The sequence below is a fragment of the Terrapene carolina genome, unplaced genomic scaffold (assembly GCF_002925995.2).
Source record: "Terrapene carolina triunguis isolate 2854851 unplaced genomic scaffold, T_m_triunguis-2.0 Scaffold94, whole genome shotgun sequence".
NCBI classification, from domain to species: domain Eukaryota; kingdom Metazoa; phylum Chordata; order Testudines; family Emydidae; genus Terrapene; species Terrapene triunguis.
Window position 1 is genome coordinate 4,225,698 of NW_020664445.1, and position 20,359 is coordinate 4,246,056.

At 46.9% G+C, this 20,359-nt stretch overlaps 1 protein-coding gene across 1 annotated transcript in view; it reads right to left on the reverse strand.

Moving 5' to 3' along the window:
* Positions 1-15,240, reverse strand: part of LOC112103043 (scavenger receptor cysteine-rich type 1 protein M130-like) — a 34,616-nt gene extending 19,376 nt beyond the window's left edge. The window contains exons 1-2 of the mRNA XM_029911320.1: positions 15,167-15,240; positions 13,087-13,398 (exon numbers count right to left, since the gene is read on the reverse strand). Coding sequence (XP_029767180.1) covers positions 13,087-13,398; positions 15,167-15,236 — 382 coding nt within the window. The 5' untranslated portion in view covers positions 15,237-15,240. The remainder of the gene's footprint in view (positions 1-13,086; positions 13,399-15,166) is intronic.
* Between the last annotated feature and the right edge of the window lie 5,119 nt (positions 15,241-20,359).

Genomic DNA, 20,359 nt, shown 5'->3' on the forward strand with positions numbered 1-20,359 from the left:
GTGGTGAGAATAAGGAAGGTGTTTGGAGGAGGCCATGGGGAAGTAGCCCAGGGAGTTGTAGCTGTCATGCAGCTGTTACAGGAGGCACTATAGACAGCTGCAGTCCACAGGGCCCTGGGCTGGAACCCAGAGTAGAGGGCGGGCCCGGGTTCCCCCCAAACCTCCCAATTGACCTGAACTGTGGGTTCTTCCAAAGGGGAAGGTCTCTGGGCTGTTCCCCAACCCACATGGTGAATCTCTGAGGCAAGAAAATCCGCCAGTAAGCACAGGACCCTCCAAGATAGAGGAGGAACATTGTCACAATGGATTTAGGAGACTAACTTTAGGCACCTATGGGCATGTCTACACTATGAAATGAGGTCAATTTTATAAAGATGATATTTAGCAACAAATTTTTATAAACTTGATGGTGTATGTCCCCACTAATCACATTATGTCGGTGGAGTGCATCCTCAATACCTTGGCTAGCATCGACTCATGGAGTGGTGCACTGTGGGTAACTATCCCACAGTCCCCGCTGCCCATTGGAATACTGGGTTAAGCTCCCAATGCCTGTTGGGACAAAAACATTGTTGCAGGTGGTTTTGGGTACATGTCGTCAGTCTCCCCTCCCTCCCTCCCTCCTTGAAAGCAATGGCAAACAATCAATTCACACCTTTTTCCTTGGGTTATCTGTGCAGACGCCATAGCACGGCAAGCATGGATCCCGCTCCGCTGTACATTGCTTTGCAAGCATTGCAAACACCTCATGCATTATCCTGCACTACGTGCAAAGCCTAGCGAGGAGCCACCGGCGCGAATGAGACTGTGAGGAGGACATGCACACAGATGTGCCTGAAGGCATGGGATGTGGCAACTGGCATATCATGGCAGCACTGGGGCATGTTGATACAGTGGAACACCAATTCTGGGCCCTGGAAACAAGCACAGACTGTTGGGACCGCATAGTACTGCAGGTGTGGAACGATGACCAGTGGCTGCGAAACTTTCGCATGTGTAGGGCCACTTTCATGGAACTTTGTGAGTCACTTTCCCCCACCCGGAAGCGCAGGAATACCACGACGAGACCTGCCCTGACAGTTGAAAAGCACGTGGCGATAGCTCTGTGGAACTTGCAACACCTGAATGCTACAGGTCAGTTGGGAATCAATTTGGAGTGGGCAAATCTACCATGGGGGCTGCTGTGATCCAAGTAGCCAGGGCAATCAATACCCTTCTGCTAAGAAGGGTAGTGACTCTGGGAAACGTGCAGGGCATAGTGGATGGCTTTGCTGCAATGGGGTTCCCTAACTGCGGTGGGGCGATAGACAGAACACATATCCCTATATTGGCACTGGAGCACCTTTCCAAAGAGTACATAAACCACAAGGGGTACTTCTCAATGGTGCTGCAAGCACTGGTGGATCACAAGGGCTGTTTCACCGACATCAACGTGGGATGGTCAGGAAAGATGCATGATGTGCGTATCTTTAGGAACTCCGGGCTGTTCGAACAGCTGCAAGAAGGAAATTTCTTCCCAGACTGGACAATAACCGTTGGTGACACTGAAATGCCAATAGTTATCATGGGGACCCAGCCTATCCCTTAATGCCATGGCTCATGAAGCCATACACAGGCAGCCTGGACAGTAGTAAGGAGGTGTTCAACCATAGGCTGAGCAAGGGCAGAATGGTGGTAGAATGTGCCTTTGGCCTTCTAAGGGGACGCTGGCACAATTTACTGACTCGGTAAGACCTCAGCAAAAGCAATATTCCCATTGTTTATTGCTGCTTGCTGTGTGCTCCATAATATCTGTGAGAATAAGGGGGAGACGTTTCTGGTGGAATGGGGGGTCGAGACAGTTCGCCTGGTGGCCAATTTTGAGCAGCCAGATACCAAGGCAATTAGAAGAGCACATCGAGGCGTGCTGCACATCAGGGGGCTTTGCAAAACAGGGTTTTTCAGGCAATTGTGTGATATGTGCGTTTGTCATTGATGCAAAGCCACCCCCTTCGGTGAATGTACTTCCCTGTAAACCAATCCCTGCTCCGACCACAGCTCATAAGAAAGTTCATAAAAAAACCTGAGATCACAGGCACCGTTGAATAGTAAAGGAAGCCCATACAAAGGGTCTGATAACATGGCGGGGGAAGGAGGCAAGGACAAGGTCACATAGCTTATTGTAGCCACATAGATAAACCAAAGCTGTTTGAATGACAGCCTTCTGCTGCTCGAACCATCCCCTGGAGTTGAGTGGCAGGGTGCCCGGAGCCTCCCCCACGTTCTTGAGCGTCTGGGTGAGGAGGATACTGAACTTGGCGAGGAGGGTAAGTGGTTCAACAATGGCTGCAGCGGGACTCTGTAGTGTAGCTGCCTTTCCTGCAGCTCCACCAGACACCTCATCATCTCCTCCTGCATGTTCTGATCACGCTCACTGTATGCTTTCCTGGCCTCTGCCACCGAATGCCTCCATGCAGTCAGCTGTGCCCTATCAGTGCGGGAGGACTGCATGAGCTCTGCAAACATGTCATCGCGAGTGCGCTTTTTCGCCTTCTAATCTGCGATAACCTCACGGCCGGAGTTGATGCAGGGAGCATAGACACATTTTCAGCTGCAGGGGGGAAAGAGGAAGGGTAGACTTTACAGAAGATACATTGTTGAGAACAAAAGGGAATGAAGCACTTCACAGCAGACAGCACATCTGTTTTAGGTATAAGGTTGCATTTTGCATTGAGCGCCTACCAGTATGGTGACACACACCACACAGCTGGGCAACAGAATTCGATTTGCAGGCAGCCGTGGTAAGCAAAAGGGTAGGTGAGGTTTTCTGCTTCAGCATTGATAACATGTGGGAATGGTTGCAAACTGCAGAGCCCTCCTTTCCCCATAGCAACCAATGCTGGTTGTGTTTGCAGTTGAAAAGGAGGGGCTGCGGTTTTGGGGTCGATGTGCACAACATGCACTGTCAGTGTGGGAACCCCCCCACACACACACACATACACAGCTTGGCTGTTCTCCGGGATTATCCCTTTTAGCCAAGCGCAAACAGCCCAGCATATCTGGGGTCATAATGTGTCGGGGATCAGCACACAGAGGGGATTACTCTTCCCTTATTAAACTTCCCCTATTTCAGCCAGGTGACCATGAGGTTAAGACAGCAAGATAAGGAGTGCATGCTGCCAGGCTTTGTGCTGCAATGATTCCAGACTACTGGCTTGGCGTGGTAAAGTGTCCTACCGTGGAGGACGGAATAAGGCAGCCTTCCCCAGAAACCTTCTGCAAAGGCTTTCAGAGTACCTCCAGGAGAGCTTCATGAAGATGTCCCTGGAGGATTCCCGCTCCATCCCCAGACACATTAACAGACTTTTCCAGTAGGTGTACTGGCCGTGAATGCATCCCAATTGTTCAGGGCAAATCAAACATTAAACACAATTGCATTTAACCCCTGTAGTGTAGTTACAAATCTGCACTCACCAGAGGTCCCTTCTCCACCATCAGGCTCCAGGAACAATAGGTCCTGGGAGGGTATTGGCTCCAGAGTGAGGAAAAGGTCCTGGCTGCCGGGGAGAACGGATTCTCTGCTTGCCTGCTGCACATTTTCCTCCTCCTCCTCTTCCTCATTGACAAAATCCTCATCCATGTTGCCTGAGGCTGCCACCTTGCAGGTATCCATGGAGAGTGGTGGGATACTGGTAGGGTCCCCCCCCCCCCCCGAATGTCATGCAGCTACTCATAGAAGCGGCATGTCTGGGGTTCTGACCCAGAGCAACTGTTTGCCTCCTTTGTCTTTTGGTAGGCTTGCCTGAGTTCCTTAATTTTCACGCAGTATGGCTGTGTGTCCCTGGTGTAGCCTCTCTCCACTATGCCCTCTGTGATTTTGGCATAGATATCAGCATTCTTCTGCTGGTTTGGAGTTCGGCCTGCACAGATGCTTCTCCCCATACAGCGATCAGATCCAGTGTCTCCCGTTCGCTCCAGGCTGGAGCTTGTTTGCGATTCTGGGGGGACGCATGGTCACCTGTGCTGCTGAGCTCGTCACGCTGACCAAACAGGAAATGAAATTCAAAATTTCCCGGGGCTTTTCCTGTGTGCCTGGCTAGTGCAGCAGAGTTGAAAGTGCTGTCCAGAGTGGTCACATTGGAGCACTCTGGGACAGCTCCCGGAGGCCAAGAACATTGACTTGCACAGCGCTGCGCCTACACTACCCCATATTCAATCCAGGAAGGTTGATTTTAGCACTATGCCTCTTGTCAGGGAGGAGTACAGCAGTAGATTTTAAGAGCCCTTTAGGTCGGCGGAATGGGCTTGGTTGTGTAGACGCATTAATTATAAATTCGACCAAATGGATTACTTCGACCTAACCTCGTAGTGTAGACCAGGCCTATGTTTGATAATGTTCTTACTTCACAGATATGGGTTTTACAGGGACATAGATATTGTCTCCACATATCTGTACTCACTGTGGCTTTCTGCCATCACCTCCACAGTTACAGAAGATCTGACAGGCACTGGAGTCCATTTGGTTTTGGGCAGGATCAGGATGCAGAGAACATTTGAGCTTGTGGATCTCCTCTGCCCTAGAAATCAGAGTTTCGTTGGAGTGTGTCAGCGATAGACATTTAACAGAGGTGCCAATCCACAGGCTAAATCAGCTGCATGAGAAGGAGGAGGACAGCAAACACAGATAACAGAATCTGCAGCACTGACCCTGGATCAGTGCCACTGGGGGAGCTAAGCTTTAGGTGCTTAGCACTTACTAGCATCTGCTCCTCAGCAGGGCTCCGTAACAAAGAGTTGGAATGCTCTGGGAAGCTACAGTAATTAGATCTAAGAGAGCCAGCTCAGTCCCCAGCCTGGTCTGCATCTCTTCCCCTGAGTCTCCTCACTCTTTAGTTCCATTCAGTCCCTTGAGCTGTCTGGCAGACCTTCTCCTTACTCCACAGCAGCTTGTTGTTCACCCTTCACCACCTGAGTTGTCCAAGAAGAGGAAGCACATATGGTGCCACTAAAGCCTCCTCCTCCACCTCCACTGCAGGGAATGCTGCTGTGTTCATAGAATCATAGAATATCAGGGTTGGAAGGGACCTCAGGAGGTCATCTAGTCCAACCCCCTGCTCAAAGCAGGACCAACCCCAACTAAATCATCCCGGCCAGGGCTTTGTCAAGCCTGACCTTAAAAACCTCCCCCGATCACCATGAGTTTTCAAAGATAACAGCCAATGGCTCTGTAATCACATCAGCCAACTCCCTCAGCATCCTCAGATGCATTAGATCTGGACCCATGGACTTGTACATGTCCAGCTTTTCTAAATAGTCCTTAACCTGTTCTTTCACCACTGAGGGCTGCTCACCTCCTCCCCATACTGTGCTGCCCAGTGCAGCAATCTGCGAGCTGACTTTGTCTGTGAAGACTGAGGCAAAAAAAGCATTGAGTACTTCAGCTTTTTCCACATCATGTGTCATTAGATTGCCTCCCCCATTCAGTAAGGGTCCCACATTTTCCCCTACCTTCTTATTGCTAACATACCTGTAGAAACCCTTCTTGTTACCCTTCACATCCCTTGCTAGCTGCAACTCCAATTGTGCCTTGGCCTTTCTGATTACATCCCTGCATGCTTGAGCAATCTTTTTATACTCCTCCCTAGTCATCTGTCCAAGTTTCCACTTCTTGTAAGCTTCCTTTTTGAGTTTAAACTCACTGAATATTCTCTGTTAAGCCAAGCTGGTCGCCTGCATATTTGCTATTCTGTCTGCACACCGGGATGGTTTGTTCCTGTGCCCTCAATAAATCTTCTTTAAAATACAGCCAGCTCTCCTGGACTCCTTTCCCCCTCATGTTATTCTCCCAGGGGATCCTGCCCATCTGTTCCCTGAGGGAGTCAAAGTCTGCTTTTCTGAAGTCCAGGGTCCGTATTCTGCTGCTCTCCTTTCTTCCTTTTGTCAGGATCCTGAACTCGACCATCTCATGGTCACTGCTGCCCAGGTTGCCACCCACTTCTACTTCCTCTACCAATTCTTCCCTGTTTGTGAGCAGCGGGTCAAGAGGAGCATGGCCCCTAGTTGGTTCCTCCAGCACTTGCACTAGGAATTTGTCCCCAACACTCTCCAAAAACCTCCTGGATTGTCTGTGCACCGCTGTATTGCTCTCCCAGCAGATATCAGGGTGATTAAAGTCTCCCATGAGAACCAGGGCCTGTGATCTGGAAACTTCTATTAATTGTCCAAAGAAAGCCTCGTCTACCTCATCCTCCTGGTCGGGTGGTCTATAGCAGACGCCCACCACGACATCACCCTTGTTTCTCTCACCCCTAAACTTAATCTAAAGACTCTCAACAGGCTTTTCTCCAGTTTCATACTGGAGCTCTGAGCAATGATACCGCTCCCTTACATAGTCCTCCACCATTTCTCCCTCAGATGGGCTAGCTTGGTGTTGACCCAACTAAACCTGTCTGAGCCCCAGCTGATGGCTGAAAGCTCCTGCATTCTGTCCCCCTCTCTAGTTCTCCAACCTTTCATCTGAGATTTCCCCCTTTCTGGCCTTGGCATGTGGCTGAGACTCCCTCATTACCATGATAGACATTAAGGACCCTCCCTCACCTCCACTAGCAAAGTTTCAGAGGGAGATGGGGGAGGAACCCAGGAATGAATCATTGAACAGCAGGCAGGGGAAGAGGAGAAGGGGGAGGGAATGACAGCAGCAGGAGAAAAGCTCAATCTGTGTATGAGGGACTGGTGGTGGGGAACTGAAGACATGGTATGGGGAAAATGGAGAGAACCGAGAGAGGTGACTGAGAAGGAGAGAGGGAACTGAGGGACTGGCAAAGGAGGAGGCAGAGAGGAGTGGTGGAAGGCGGAGAGTTGTGGAATTAGTGGTGAGACTCTAACGGATTTGGGTGTGATGGAAATGTGAGGGACTGGAAGGGTAAGAACTGAGGGACTTGGGGGGTAAATACAGGATGTGGAAAGAAGGACTGGGGGCATGAGAGACTAGTATTAGGGTGGAGGGAACTGAAGGACTGGTAAGGGAGGAGGTAGGGAGGAGAGGAGGAGAACTGGGAGAATGGACTGAAGAGAATGGGAGGACAAGTGGACCAACTGAAGAAGGGAGACCCAAAGCATAGTGAGTCCCTCAGTTCCTTCTAATTAAAAACAGATTTACAAAACACTTAGGTGGTCATATGACATGGCAATGACTACCCAACATGGCTTTGGCAAAGGAAAATCATGTCTCATTTATCTATTCAAATTCTTTAAATATCTACTGTTTAGTAGATAAGGGAGAACTAGTTGACAATTTCTTTGGAGTTTCAAAAACCTTTGCCAAAATCATTCTCAAGAGGCTATCAAGAAAACTAAGACGTCATGGGATGAAAGGTAAAGTTCTGCCATGAATCAGAAGTTGGCTGAGGCAGAAAGCAAAGAGCAGGAAAAAACTGTCAGTTTTCATTGTGGGGAAAGTTTAAGGGTGGGGTGTCATTATGCCTGGCATTATTTAAAATATTTATTGCTTCCTTCAATTTTAGGTGGGGACTCACTTCTCCTGTTGGGACACTGTAACTGTTTGGATGGAACCACAACAGTTCTATAAGACTCTGAGGGCCAGGCTTGTTCTTCGGCAGCCCACTCTGTCAGCAGATTGATGGAATATAACACTCATTTGTCCTCAGCTGTTAATAGAGTGGCCACTAGTAACTCTCTTCCATTTTTGGCCTCACAGGTCACCTTGGCTCCAATTTGATTCCTCATGACAGATTTCTTTGAAATCTTTTATGCCATATGTGTGAAAGCAGCAGATAAATTGTTTTTTGCCTCCCTAGAGCATCCATAAAATCTCAGGCTTTAGATTTACTTTGAGAGATGGGTATCTTGGTTATTCCAAGCTACCTCCTCTTTGTTGTTCATTTGAGTATCTCTTACTATGAGGAATTGTGGGTATGTGTAAAATTTCTTGGATGTGATCAGTCATCTGCCCCTGTATGAGAAGAGTATGTAAATTTGTTAGTCTCTAAGGTGCCACAAGTACTCCTCATTCGTTTTGCTTCTTCAAAAAAGTAATTATACTTCATATTGACAATCTTAACAACTCTGGCCATGTATCAAATTTTGCACTTTGAGTCAAAATTTCTGAAAAGGTCATGGCAAGCTCCCTCAGATCCTTTACCTTTACCTTTGTCAATCTAGTTATTGACTTGGTATGACACAAACAGTTTGGTTGGCACTGGTGGATTACCTCTCCCTGACAGTGGCTGAAGACCAGGTATTCATAATGGTATTACAGATCTGTCATCTGCCTTTGATACTACTGACCATGATAAATGGACTCATATACACATCATAGTGGGGGTGGATGGGATTGCTCTTAGGTCATTCTGCTCCTACCTTGCTGAGGGATCCTAGAGGGTGATGTGGGTCAATTGCTACTCTGCCCTCTGGGCCCCATCATGCCACCTGTGTTTAATGCATGCATGAAACTGTTGGGCAGATTAGTGAGGAGATCTGAGCTTTGTCTCCATTTTACCTGACCCAGCCAGAAGGGTTAATTGTGCTGGGGCATGGATGAGGGAAAACTGTCTAAGACTCAGTTCAGATACTATTGATGTGATACTGGTTGGTTATGGAAAAGCAACAGGAATATTGCCCTTCTTGGTCAGGGTGGGTGCTGACCATTCGTTGACTGGTTTTCCAAGCTGGGGATTTGGTTAAACTCCTAACTACCACTACTAATGAATCAGGCAGCAGCACCTGCAGGTTAGGTTTTTGTTGTTTGTAAATTAAAACAAACAGGAGGTTGAGACAATTTCATTCTGATGTGGACCTTACAATTGTCATTGTGTCTTTGTCACCTCAAGACTAGACTACTGTAATGTACTCTACATGGGGCTATCTCCTAAATATGTCTGGAATCTGAAAGTGATGCAGAATTCAGCGGTCCACTTGTTAGCAGCATTTCTTTTCATGACTCCATTTATCCCATGGTCTGTGATCTGTACTAGGCTTCCAGGTTAATATCCAAGATGTTGGTTTTGACCTACAATTAGTATGCACTGTGACAGACCCAGACCAGTGGGGTACAGGAGTCTGGTAGAGGGCAAATATACTGGATGAGTAGTTTTCTGTTCCCTGAGTGACCAGAGCAGGGGCTACACTAGAGTAATCAGGAACCTGCTAGAACCAATGAAGGCAGGCTAATTGGGGCACCTGGGTTTTAAAAAGGAGCTCACTTCAGTTTGTGGTGCGAGTGTGAGGAGCTGAGAGCAAGAGGGTGTGCTGCTGGAGGACTGAGGAGTACAAGCGTTATCAGACACCAGGAGGAAGGTCCTGTGGTGAGAATAAGGAAGGTGTTTGGAGGAGGCCATGGGGAAGTAGCCCAGGGAGTTGTCGCTGTCATGCAGCTGTTACAGGAGGCACTATAGACAGCTGCAGTCCACAGGGCCCTGGGCTGGAACCCGGAGTAGAGGGCGGGCCCAGGTTCCCCCCAAACCTCCCAATTGATCTGGACTGTGGGTTCTTCCAGAGGGGAAGGTCTCTGGGCTGTTCCCCAACCCACATGGTGAATCTCTGAGGCAAGAAAATCCGCCAATAAGCTCAGGACCCACCAAGATAGAGGAGGAACTTTGTCACAGCACATTTCATGCACAATTATACATATTCACATGTCGTTTAGATAATTGTCATGCATTAATTATGTAGTTTACTACTATTCCTCAGGCCCAGGTTCACAAAAGGTACTTATGCACCTAACTCCCATTGAAATCAATGGGCTTTGACCTTTTTCACAATTATGGTTTTGCACAAACTGTGTCCTGCCCATTCTTTTTTCTGGCAGTGTTAACACGTGTTGTTCAAATAAGCCCAGTTTACCAAGCAACCCAGATTGCTCTGTATCCCTGTAGAGACTGATCTGTCCCCATTGTTATTTACCACGCTACCAATTACTGTCATTTAAAAATGCTGGAAGAGTGGCTATGCCCTTCCTCTCATCCCTATCCTGCTCCCAGCTGGGCACTCAGCAGCAGATTCACAGAGCCTTAGGTACTTAAATCCCACTTTAGATGCCTAAGTCGAACATTTAGGTGCCACTGGCAGTGACAGAATCCCTGATCAGCAGCCATCTAACCCTGAGGCACCTCACTACCCAGCTAAGCCCCTGCATTTTCACTGTAAAAGGCCCCTAGGCACCTAAGTTGCTGCCTCTGGGCATGTGTACTGTTGCCTCAGGCAGGAACCTGGATACCTATCTTATGCCTAACACCCAGTAGGATTCTCCAACTAGGCATTGCCCCTCTGCCATGTACATTGGCCTAACCGGATTGTCTCTACGCAAAAGAATAAATGGACACAGATCAGACATCAAGAATGGTAACATTCAAAAACCAGTAGGAGAACACTTCAGTCTCCCTGAACACTCAGTAACCAACTAAAAAGTGGCCATTCTTCAACAAAAAAAACTTCAAAAACAGACTTCAATGAGAAACTGCAGACCTGGAATTAATTTGCAAACTTGACACTATCAAGCTGGGTCTGAACAATGACTGGGAGTGGCTGGCTCATTACAAAAAGTAATTTCCCCCCTTTTTGGTATTCACACTTTCTCATCAACTGTTGGGAGTGGGCCACATCCACCCTGATTGAATTGGCCTCATTAGCACTGGTCCTCCACTTGGTCAGGTAACTCCCATCTTTTCATGTGTTAGTATATTTACACCTGCCTACTGTAATTTCCACTCCATGCATCTGATGAAGTGGGTTACAGCCCACGAAAGCTTATGCCTAGATAAATTTGTTAGTCTCTAAGGTGCCACAGAACTCCTCGTTGTTCTCACTGATACAGACTAACACGGCTAGCCCTCTGAAACCTGTCCATTTGGGGATCACGTGCAGGGCTCTCAGGCTATCCTGTTGAAGCTCTCACTATATGTTAAATAATTAAATATGCATGGGGCCAAAGAGGGAGTGAAAATGACTTTGTGCTTCAGGCACTCAAGTAATATCAGACACAGGGTGGCATTGAACCAGGCCTCTCCTATTTTCATAGGTAAGTGTCCTAACCACTGGTCTAAAGGTTACATATAAGGGCCCAATCTTGGTGTTTGTGTGTGGAGCTACTCAAGCACTACTGACTCCAGAAGAGGGTTCACTGCTGTGAATCCCAAACAGAGATTGCCACCTCCATCCAGCCCAGACTTAGGCACCTAACTCCCTTTGAGGGACAGGGGTTAGGACACACCTCTCTCCTTAGCATCTAGTCTTGGCTAGCTTAGGCAGCTTCTCACTCAACATGCTGGCTTTTGTGAATCCCATTCTGAGGCATCTGACTTTCCCCATGCATTGTACAGGAAGCCTGGGTGCCTAAAAATCAGACTTTGTGAATTCCACTGGGTGATGAGGTACCTAAAAGTCAGGTGTTACACCTAAATCCCCTTAGTGACACTAACCCTCAGGCTCTTTTAGGGCCATTTACACGCTATTTTTGAAAATGCCAAGCATGTTCAAAAGGCGACTGAACTCTAGCTGCCGAAGCTTCTAATTTCAGCTGTACAAACTACTGAAAATTCTTACCATGTTGCATTAAAACAAAATAAAATGAGAAGTGGAGATGAGAGAGATTTAAAAACAAATGTACAGTTTGGAGAGAGTGAAGAGGCAGAGAAAGAAACCAATCTCCTGGTTAAAGAGAAGGGGAGGAAAAAGACAGAAATATGGAAATTTTCCAGTTAAAAAAAAAAAAGAATTTCAAACTTACATAGAGAGACTCAAGCACTAGTTTCACATAAATGCTAGTTAAGACAGTGGAGAGAAAGAACCGTTTTTGTAACACTGATGGGAAAGGTAATATTTACAATGCTTAAAAAAACCCACTTGTTTCCCACGGGAATCAGGTGAGATGCAATAGAAGGACTTAATAGAGGTGATTAGAAAAGAATAATAAATTTCACTCTTCATACAAAAGGCTTCATCCTGGAAGTAGCGGAGGGTACAGCTTTAGGGCTGGATTCTCCTCTAATTGAAGGCGGTGGGAATTTTGCTATTGACTTTAATGGAACAAAGATTGAGCTCTTGAGTGTTTAAGTTCAAAGGAAAATGCTCTACCTTTTGTGAAACACCTCTGCCCATTTGTCACGGGAAGGAAGGAAAACTTAATCCACTGGCCAAGAAGACTCAGGATGACATAAGCGTATCAGATAGCTGTGTGTGCCATTGCTTTGGAAACAACACATTGTGTGAAGCTGTTTCTCCAGCAGGTGGCAGTAAGAGGAGCTGTGCTGTTCATCCCTGAAACACCCACATAACAGGTCAGAGAAGAATGTGCTGACAGTCAAATCACCAGTACTGAGAGGCATTAACCACCATTTGGCTAGGGAGGAGTCTACCTCGGAATCTCTGCCTTCTTATGATGGACTCCTTCATGCCAAGGCTGGAATTTGCATAATTCAGAACCTTTACAAATCACAGCAGTCACACCAGGGTTTCCTCATTATCCAGTGATATAAATAACAACAGTTACAGGAGTTAATCCAGATTGTATTCATTTCTCCCTCAGGCCATAGAAATGTGATACACACATGGGCTGTGGGTGAATGGCTGGCTTGGGGAGGCCAAGCCCCAGCCCCGCCCCTTCCGCCCAAGTCCATATCCCTTCTGCACCCACCAGAGCCCAGCTCCATTGTGGCCACTGGCCCCTGCCTTGCACCCCCAACCCCCCACCCCAATATGGCCAATGGCCCCTGCCCAAGGCTAGCACCTCCCCCTCTCCCAGCAGTACCAGACAGCCTTATGGCCCCAGCTCCCCGGCCCCCAGAGTGCCAGGCAGCCCCAGCTGCTCCAGCAGCCCAGCAGTCGCATGGCCCCAGGTCTGCTCCAGCCCCCAGAGCAGCCGGGCAGCCATGCCGCGGCTCCAGCTTTCCAGCTGGTCAGACAGCCACATGGCTCCAGCCCCTGGAGCAACCTGTAATCCACGCTGCAGCCCCAGCCTTCCTGGGCAGCCGGAGCATGGTCGGGGCCGCCCCTGTTTTTTTGGGAACGGAATGCCTTCCCTTGCCTATGTTACCCGCCGCCCATGGATACACATCATTTTGCCTTGAGGGAGTCGGATGGCTGATTTCTTACCGGAACAGAGCACTCCAGCATGATAAGGGCAAGATTTCAATTCCCATCCTCCATGTTTGCAGTCCCAGAGAGCTGACTCATTACCACGACAAATAACTTCTGTGAGCCAAGTCAGCCCAGAATGTTCTCCAAAAATTAAAGCTTCAGACATGGCAACAGCAGATCCACATCCCAGCTGTTTACAAATGACTGAATGATACTGCCGCTCTGTTTCATCAGCATCACACACCATCCCCCACTGATCCTGGTGTTTAACCTCCACTCTTCCAGCACAGGGGCTGCCTCCATCCACCAGCCTCAGTACATCAGCACCTTCAGACAGACACAGAACAGGGTGACAAGAGAGAGCATCCTTATTGTTGTCAATTATCCCATCTGGCTCTGTCAATATCATGAATCAAATCCCAGAGTGGGCTTCATCTCCCGTCTCCCAGTCACGTCCATCACTATAATCAGACGATGGAAGGCAGGGGTCAGCAGCGTGTCCGTACACAAACACGTGGTAAAATTGAGGTCCAGGGTAATTTAAAAAAAAATTGAAAGACTGAATGACAACCTCCTCCACAATGTCTGTCACTAAATATGCTAATTTTGTCAAATGTCTGTCACACAACACAGTGGTGCCAACCCCTGGTGAAAGGTGTTGCCTTCCCAAATCCGTCTCATCTTCTCCTGTACCATCCAGCTGGGCTGTTGCATATTGAGCATAGTCACAGCCGAAAGATACACAGCAATGTTTCTGGCAGCCCTCAAGAGACTCTTCACGAGATCCAATTCCTCCAGACACCAAGTACCTTCCTTTCCCTCCAAATCACTGGAAAACATTCTCACTGGGAACCAGCAAACCTCCCTTTTACCTGAGCACCTGCAGTTACCCACTGCATCAGCCACACCACCAGCTGTTGAATCGCTTGCTTCTCACAGAACTCCCCAGCAAGGGAGCATTTCAGAAAAAAATAAGGGGTGTGGGAGTTATGTCAGCTTATAGACCTTTATATGGGATAGTCTATCCTGCAAAGGCTGGGTGGTGCTGGAAGACATTATGGGACATATATGAAAAGTTGGGGGGGGGGGCAACTGCTCCACTTGCAAATGGTGCCTCTACTCCCCAGCCTGCCCGTTTCCCTCACCACCCTCCCCTAATCAGTGCCATGCATAACCTCTCTTCTCCCCTCACCCATCCCTCCTGTATCCAGTCAGTGGAACCCAGCTCCTCCCTCACGCCCCTGCTGCCCCTTTCCCTCCCCAGTCATTGCCCAGAGAGTAGGGTGACTAGATTTTCAAAGTGAAAAGACAGACATTTGACTCAGGCTAGGAGGTTGGGAAGTTTCCTACAGGATGGTTTAGTGGGGGTCAGAGAGGGGCATACAGGAAGAATTTGGCAGTTGGGGAGACGGTTGGAGTGTGAAAAACCAGCCAAAGGCCTCCCTCCTTTAAGGCCAGACTCTCTTCCCCCAGTCTGCTCCTTTTCAGTCGCTCGGGGAGTGCAGAGTGGCCAGAGTCTGGTGCTAACTGCCCTGCTCAGAATTCTCCCAGAGAGGAAGAGCTCTCAGCTGGAGTAAAGCCAGTGTACCTGGTTCCTACACCAACTCTTGGTGTGGGGAGCACATAGGGGATGGAAGAGGACCTGCTGGAGTACAGCTATGCACTGCCATTTCCCAGGTGGTCTAAGTCAGAGCAGTCCCTAGGCCTTCCTCATTCTTCTGTCTTGTACTGAGGAGAGAATCTGGCCCTAATGCTTTTACTTGAGTGGTAATTAGTTCTGGAGTCATTGGGTATGCTAATAAACAGCTCTGGGCTCACAGTGCTCCAGGAGCAAGATATTTTGTACAATATGCATAATCTGTGAGTGAGAACAGTCCCTAATTATTGAAGTATATAAACTCTCTCTCTGGTACTCATCTACAGGAGACAGACACAACTTTAGTTTAATTTTCTTTCTATGAGAAGACAGTTCTTACTTTTTACATCATTGGTGACTGAAAGCAAAAAAAATCACTGAAACCTATTCGACCCCAAATTACAATCCTTTAGGGTCAGTTTATCTCAGTTCTACATGTGAACTAAAGCAGGTACTTACCCATGGTGGAGTGAAAAGAAAGGAGAACCCAAAGCAACTGAACAGAGAGAAGTTCCTTCATTGTCACCATGACCCGTCTTTCTCTGACACTCCACTAGTTGCATCTAAACACCCTGCCAAGGCTTATCTGTGTTTGAGATGTGACCACAAAGAAGTGGAAGGGAAATATATAGATTGAGCTGCTGGCGTCAGTTGCAGGAAAAAACAAACCAGAACTTCTGAAAACTCACACCCACAGAGCAGTGGGGGGGTCACCTGCAGCCGCACACACATCACAGAACTAGAGCTTTTTTTGGCCATTGAGATCAGCTATGTCAGAAAAGAGGAATTTCTTCTGCTCCTCTTGTGGTAGTGTTAGACCTTCATGCATGGACCACGAAGACCAGTAGTGGAAACAGAGATTCTTAAGATTCCTTGTATGGCGCATGTCTATCGATTATAGCAGGTGCCCTCAGAGGTAGAAGAAATTCTTCAATTACCCTTTCTAAGCTGTGAACATTGCCGATGGTGGGGACTCTGCTTCGGCTGTTATAATCAAAGATGATACAGTTGATTTGTGTTGGTGCATTTTTTCCATTCTTTTTACATGGTTAAAAAACACTGTAGACAAATGTTACCCATGTATAACTGATATTGTAGCAACTGTCCCATTTGACATTTTTGGAATAGAACATTTCAATTTTTCATTTAGAAATTAAATGTATTTCATATTTTTTTTAAGTCTAAATTGGAGCAAAATGTTTTGATTTTATCAAAATGAAACATTTTGCTTGACCCAAAATGATTTTCCTCCCAGAATTTCGTTTTGTGAGAAATGTTGAATTCTTTGGGTTTTGATCCCTTTTGTTCAAAATTGCAGGATGTCCTGCAAGATGGAACAATTTAACTTTCATTCCTAAGTCATTTGCTGTCTATAAGGTTTAACATTGTATCCAGTGTTTCTGTCCTCCCAGCCCTTATCTTCAAAACATGCCATCTTGCAGAATGCCAGTTGGTAGGTGCTGAAACCTAATCTGGCTGCCCATGGAGTTCTGCAGCTGCCCTGCATTAATTAGTATTTGTTTATTTATTTATTTAATAGAATCATAGAATATGAGGGTTGGAAGGGACCTCAGGAGGTCATCAGGTCCAACACCCTGCTCAAAGCAGGACCAATTCTCAACTAAATCATCCCAGCCAGGGCTTTGTCAAGCCTGACCTTAAAAACCTCTAAGGAAGGAGATTCCACCACCTCCCTAGGTAACCCATTCCAGTGCTTCACCACCCTCCTAGTGAAAACGTTTTTCCTAATATCCAACCTAAACCTCCCCCACTGCAACTTGAGACCATTGCTCCTTGTTCTGTCATCTGCCACCACTGAGAACAGTCTAGATCCATCCTCTTTGGAACCCCCTTTCAGGTAGTTGAAAGCAGCTCTCAAATCCCCCCTCATTCTTCTCTTCTGCAGACTAAACAATCCCAGTTCCCTCAGCCTCTCCTCATAATTCATGTGCTCCAGCCCCCTAATCATTTTTGTTGCCCTCCGCTGGACTCTTTCCAATTTTTCCACATCCTTCTTGTAGTGTGGGGCCCAAAACTGGACACAGTACTCCAGATGAGGCCTCACCAATGTCGAATAGAGGGGAACGATCACGTCCCTTGATCTGCTGGCAATGCCCCTACTTATACAGCCCAAAATGCTGTTAGCCTTCTTGGCAACAAGGGCACACTGTCGACTCATATCCAGTTTCTCGTCCACTGTAACCCCTAGGTCCTTTTCTGCAGAACTGCTGCCTAGCCATTCGGTCTCTAGTCTGTAACAGTGCATGGGATTCTTCCGTCCTAAGTGCAGGACTCTGCACTTGTCCTTGTTGAACCTCATCAGGTTTCTTTTGGCCCAATCCTCTAATTTGTCTAGGTCCCTCTGTATCCTATCCCTACCCTCCAGTGTATCTACCACTCCTCCCAGTTTACTGTCATCTGCAAACTTGATGAAAGTGCAGTCCACGCCATCCTCCAGATCATTAATGAAGATATTGAACAAAACCGGACGCAGGACCGACCCTTGGGGCACTCCACTTGAAGCCGGCTGCCAACTAGACATGGAGCCATTGATCACTACCCGTTGAGCCCAACGATCTAGCCAGCTTTCTATCCACCTTATAGTCCATTCATCCAGCCCATACTTCTTTAACTTGCTGGCAAGAATACTGTGGGAGACCGTATCAAAAGCTTTGCTAAAGTCAAGATACATCACATCCACTGCTTTCCCCTCATCCACAGACCCAGTTATCTCCTCATAGAAGGCAATTAGTTTAGTCAGGCATGACTTGCCCTTGGTGAATCCATGCTGGCTGTTCCTGATCACTTTCCTCTCCTCTAAGTGCTTCAGAATTGATTCCTTGAGGACCTGCTCCATGATTTTTCCAGGGACTGAGGTGAGGCTGACTGGCCTGTAGTTCCCCAGATACTCCTTCTTCCCTTTTTTAAAGATGGGCACTACATTGGGCTTTTTCCAGTCATCTGGGACCTCCCCCGATCACCATGAGTTTTCAAAGATAATGGCCAATGGCTCTGCAGTCACATCCGCCAACTCCTTTAGCACCCTCGGATGCAGCACATCCGGCCCCATGGACTTGTCCTTGTCCAGTTTTTCTAAATAGTCCCAAACCACTTCTTTCTCCACAGAGGGCTGGTCACCTTCTGCCCATACTGTGCTGCCCAGTGCAGCAGTCTGGGAGCTGACCTTGTTTGTGAAGACAGAGGCAAAAAAATCATTGAGTACATTAGCTTTTTCCACATCCTCTGTCACTAGGTTGCCTCCCTCATTCAGTAAGGGGCCCACACTTTCCTTGACTTTCTTCTTGTTGCTAACATACCTGAAGAAACCCTTCTTGTTACTCTTAACATCTCTTGCTAGCTGCAACTCCAAGTGTGATGTGGCCTTCCTCATTTCACTCCTGCATGCCTGAGCAATATTTTTATACTTCTCCCTGGTAATTTGCCCAATCTTCCACTTCTTGTAAGCTTCTCTTTTGTGATTAAGATCAGCAAGGATTTCACTGTTAAGCCAAGCTGGTCACCTGCCATATTTGCTGTTCTTTCTACACATCGGGATGTTTTTTTCCTGCAACCTCAATAAGGATTCTTTAAAATACAGCCAGCTCTCCTGGACTCCTTTCCCCCTCATGTTATTCTCCCAGGGGATCCTGCCTATCAGTTCCCTGAGGGAATCAAAGTCTGCTTTTCTGAAGTCCAGGGTCCATATTCTGCTGCTCTCCTTTCTTCCTTGTGTCAGGATCCTGAATTCGACCATCTCATGGTCACTGCCTCCCAGTTTCCCATCCACTTTTGCTTCCCTTACTAATTCTTCCCGGTTTGTGAGCAGCAGGTCTAGAAGAGCTCTGCCCCTAGTTGGTTCCTCCAGCACTTGCACCAGGAAATTGTCCCCTACACTTTACAAAAACTTCCTGGATTGTCTGTGCACCGCTGTATTGCTCTCCCAGCAGATATCAGGGTGATTAAAGTCTCCCATGAGAACCAGGGCCTGCGATCTAGTAACTTCTGCTAGTTGCCGGAAGAAAGTCTCGTCCACCTCATCCCCCTGGTCTGGTGGTCTATAGCAGACTCCGATCACGACATCACCCTTGTTGCTCACACTTCTAAACTTAATCCAGAGACTGTCAGGTTTTTCTGCAGTTTCATACCGGAGCTCTGAGCAGTCATACTCCTCTCTTACATACAATGCAACTCCCCCACCTTTTCTGCCCTGCCTGTCCTTCCTGACCAGTTTATATCCATCCATGACAGTACTCCAGTCATGTGAGTTATCCCACCAAGTCTCTGTTATTCCAATCACATCATAGTTCCTTGACTGTGCCAGGACTTCCAGTTCTCCCTGCTTGTTTCCCAGGCTTCTTGCATTTGTGTATTTATTTCCTAGAGACTTCCTTTAGTGTTAGCAGCAGAAGCCCAGTGTCCATCTGATTTTTATAGCTAAAAGGCAAAAGTGAATGTATTAGAACTACAAACTTAAATTCATTCACATCATAACATCTAAATCACAATATAAAACTTAAAAAATAGATCTCTTTAAGGGTGCAATTATCTATCTCTGTCCTTAACACCCGTTAGCATAACTATAGGTATGGTGGGTTTGGGCATCTGTTTCATTGCAACTGAGCCTTGGAAAAAGACCATGTTTATGTCCTCAAGTGACAAATGTGGAGAGAAATGAGAGAGTGAGCTCCTGAGACCAGCAGGCTGCTCTTTTAGCCTTCTAGTTCCCTCCCTGCATGACTGAAAGTGCTGCATTTTCTGCAGAAAGCTACCTGCCTGGCAGCTGTCAGTTGCCGTGAAAGAAAGATTTATTCAAGTGAGGAAAAAAGAAAAGGAAGCCCAGGAAACCCTGATATGAGTCACTGCCCCTAAAAGGCAAAGGGAACTTGATCAAAAATCAAACTAAAAATGGGAAGTGAATGTGCACTAGTCATGGACATTCTCCTCATTAAGATGCTTCCTCTCAGTTAGAAAATGCAATACAGGATGCAAAGTTTGCTAACTGCTTTGTGCTGACATTACCAACACCAACTGCAGTGCTCTGGGAAATGCCTGAAACTTCACTGAACTAATTTCCACAAGATTTTAGAGAAAGGAAGATGTTGGAATTCTTATTATTTATGCAAGGTATAATGTTTTCACCCCTCAGCTCTAAGGAGCCGAGAAGCAGCCATACATCCCTTTATTCAATAAAAAGATTGAACTGTATTTATACAATTACTCTAAACATGCCTAAAAAGCCTAAATAATAAGCAATTTACTACACCAACAGGAAAAAAACATTGATAAGCATTTGATCAAGATAATTACAAAGAGGATAAACCCAGGAGTGCTTAGACCAATATTGGTCAGCTCCAGCTTGGTCAGGTAGTAATTAACAATGAACCTGTTAAGAGATTATTTTTTTATACTCTTGAGCAAATAAGTGGTGTCATTGCCTATTATCAGATTTTAGCTGGGGCCAGTGAAAGCAGTTTCTTATATAGCCAGTTATTTACTGCACCTGGTACCCAATTAACCATGTTTTATTTCTATTACTTCAGCCCAAACCTTAAATAAGTTAACACTAGTATTTTGAAGGGTCCCTACAAGTTTACCTCAATAACTTCTTTCTCAAGATCTCATTCTTTTTTATCACATGCTTTGGACCTGTGG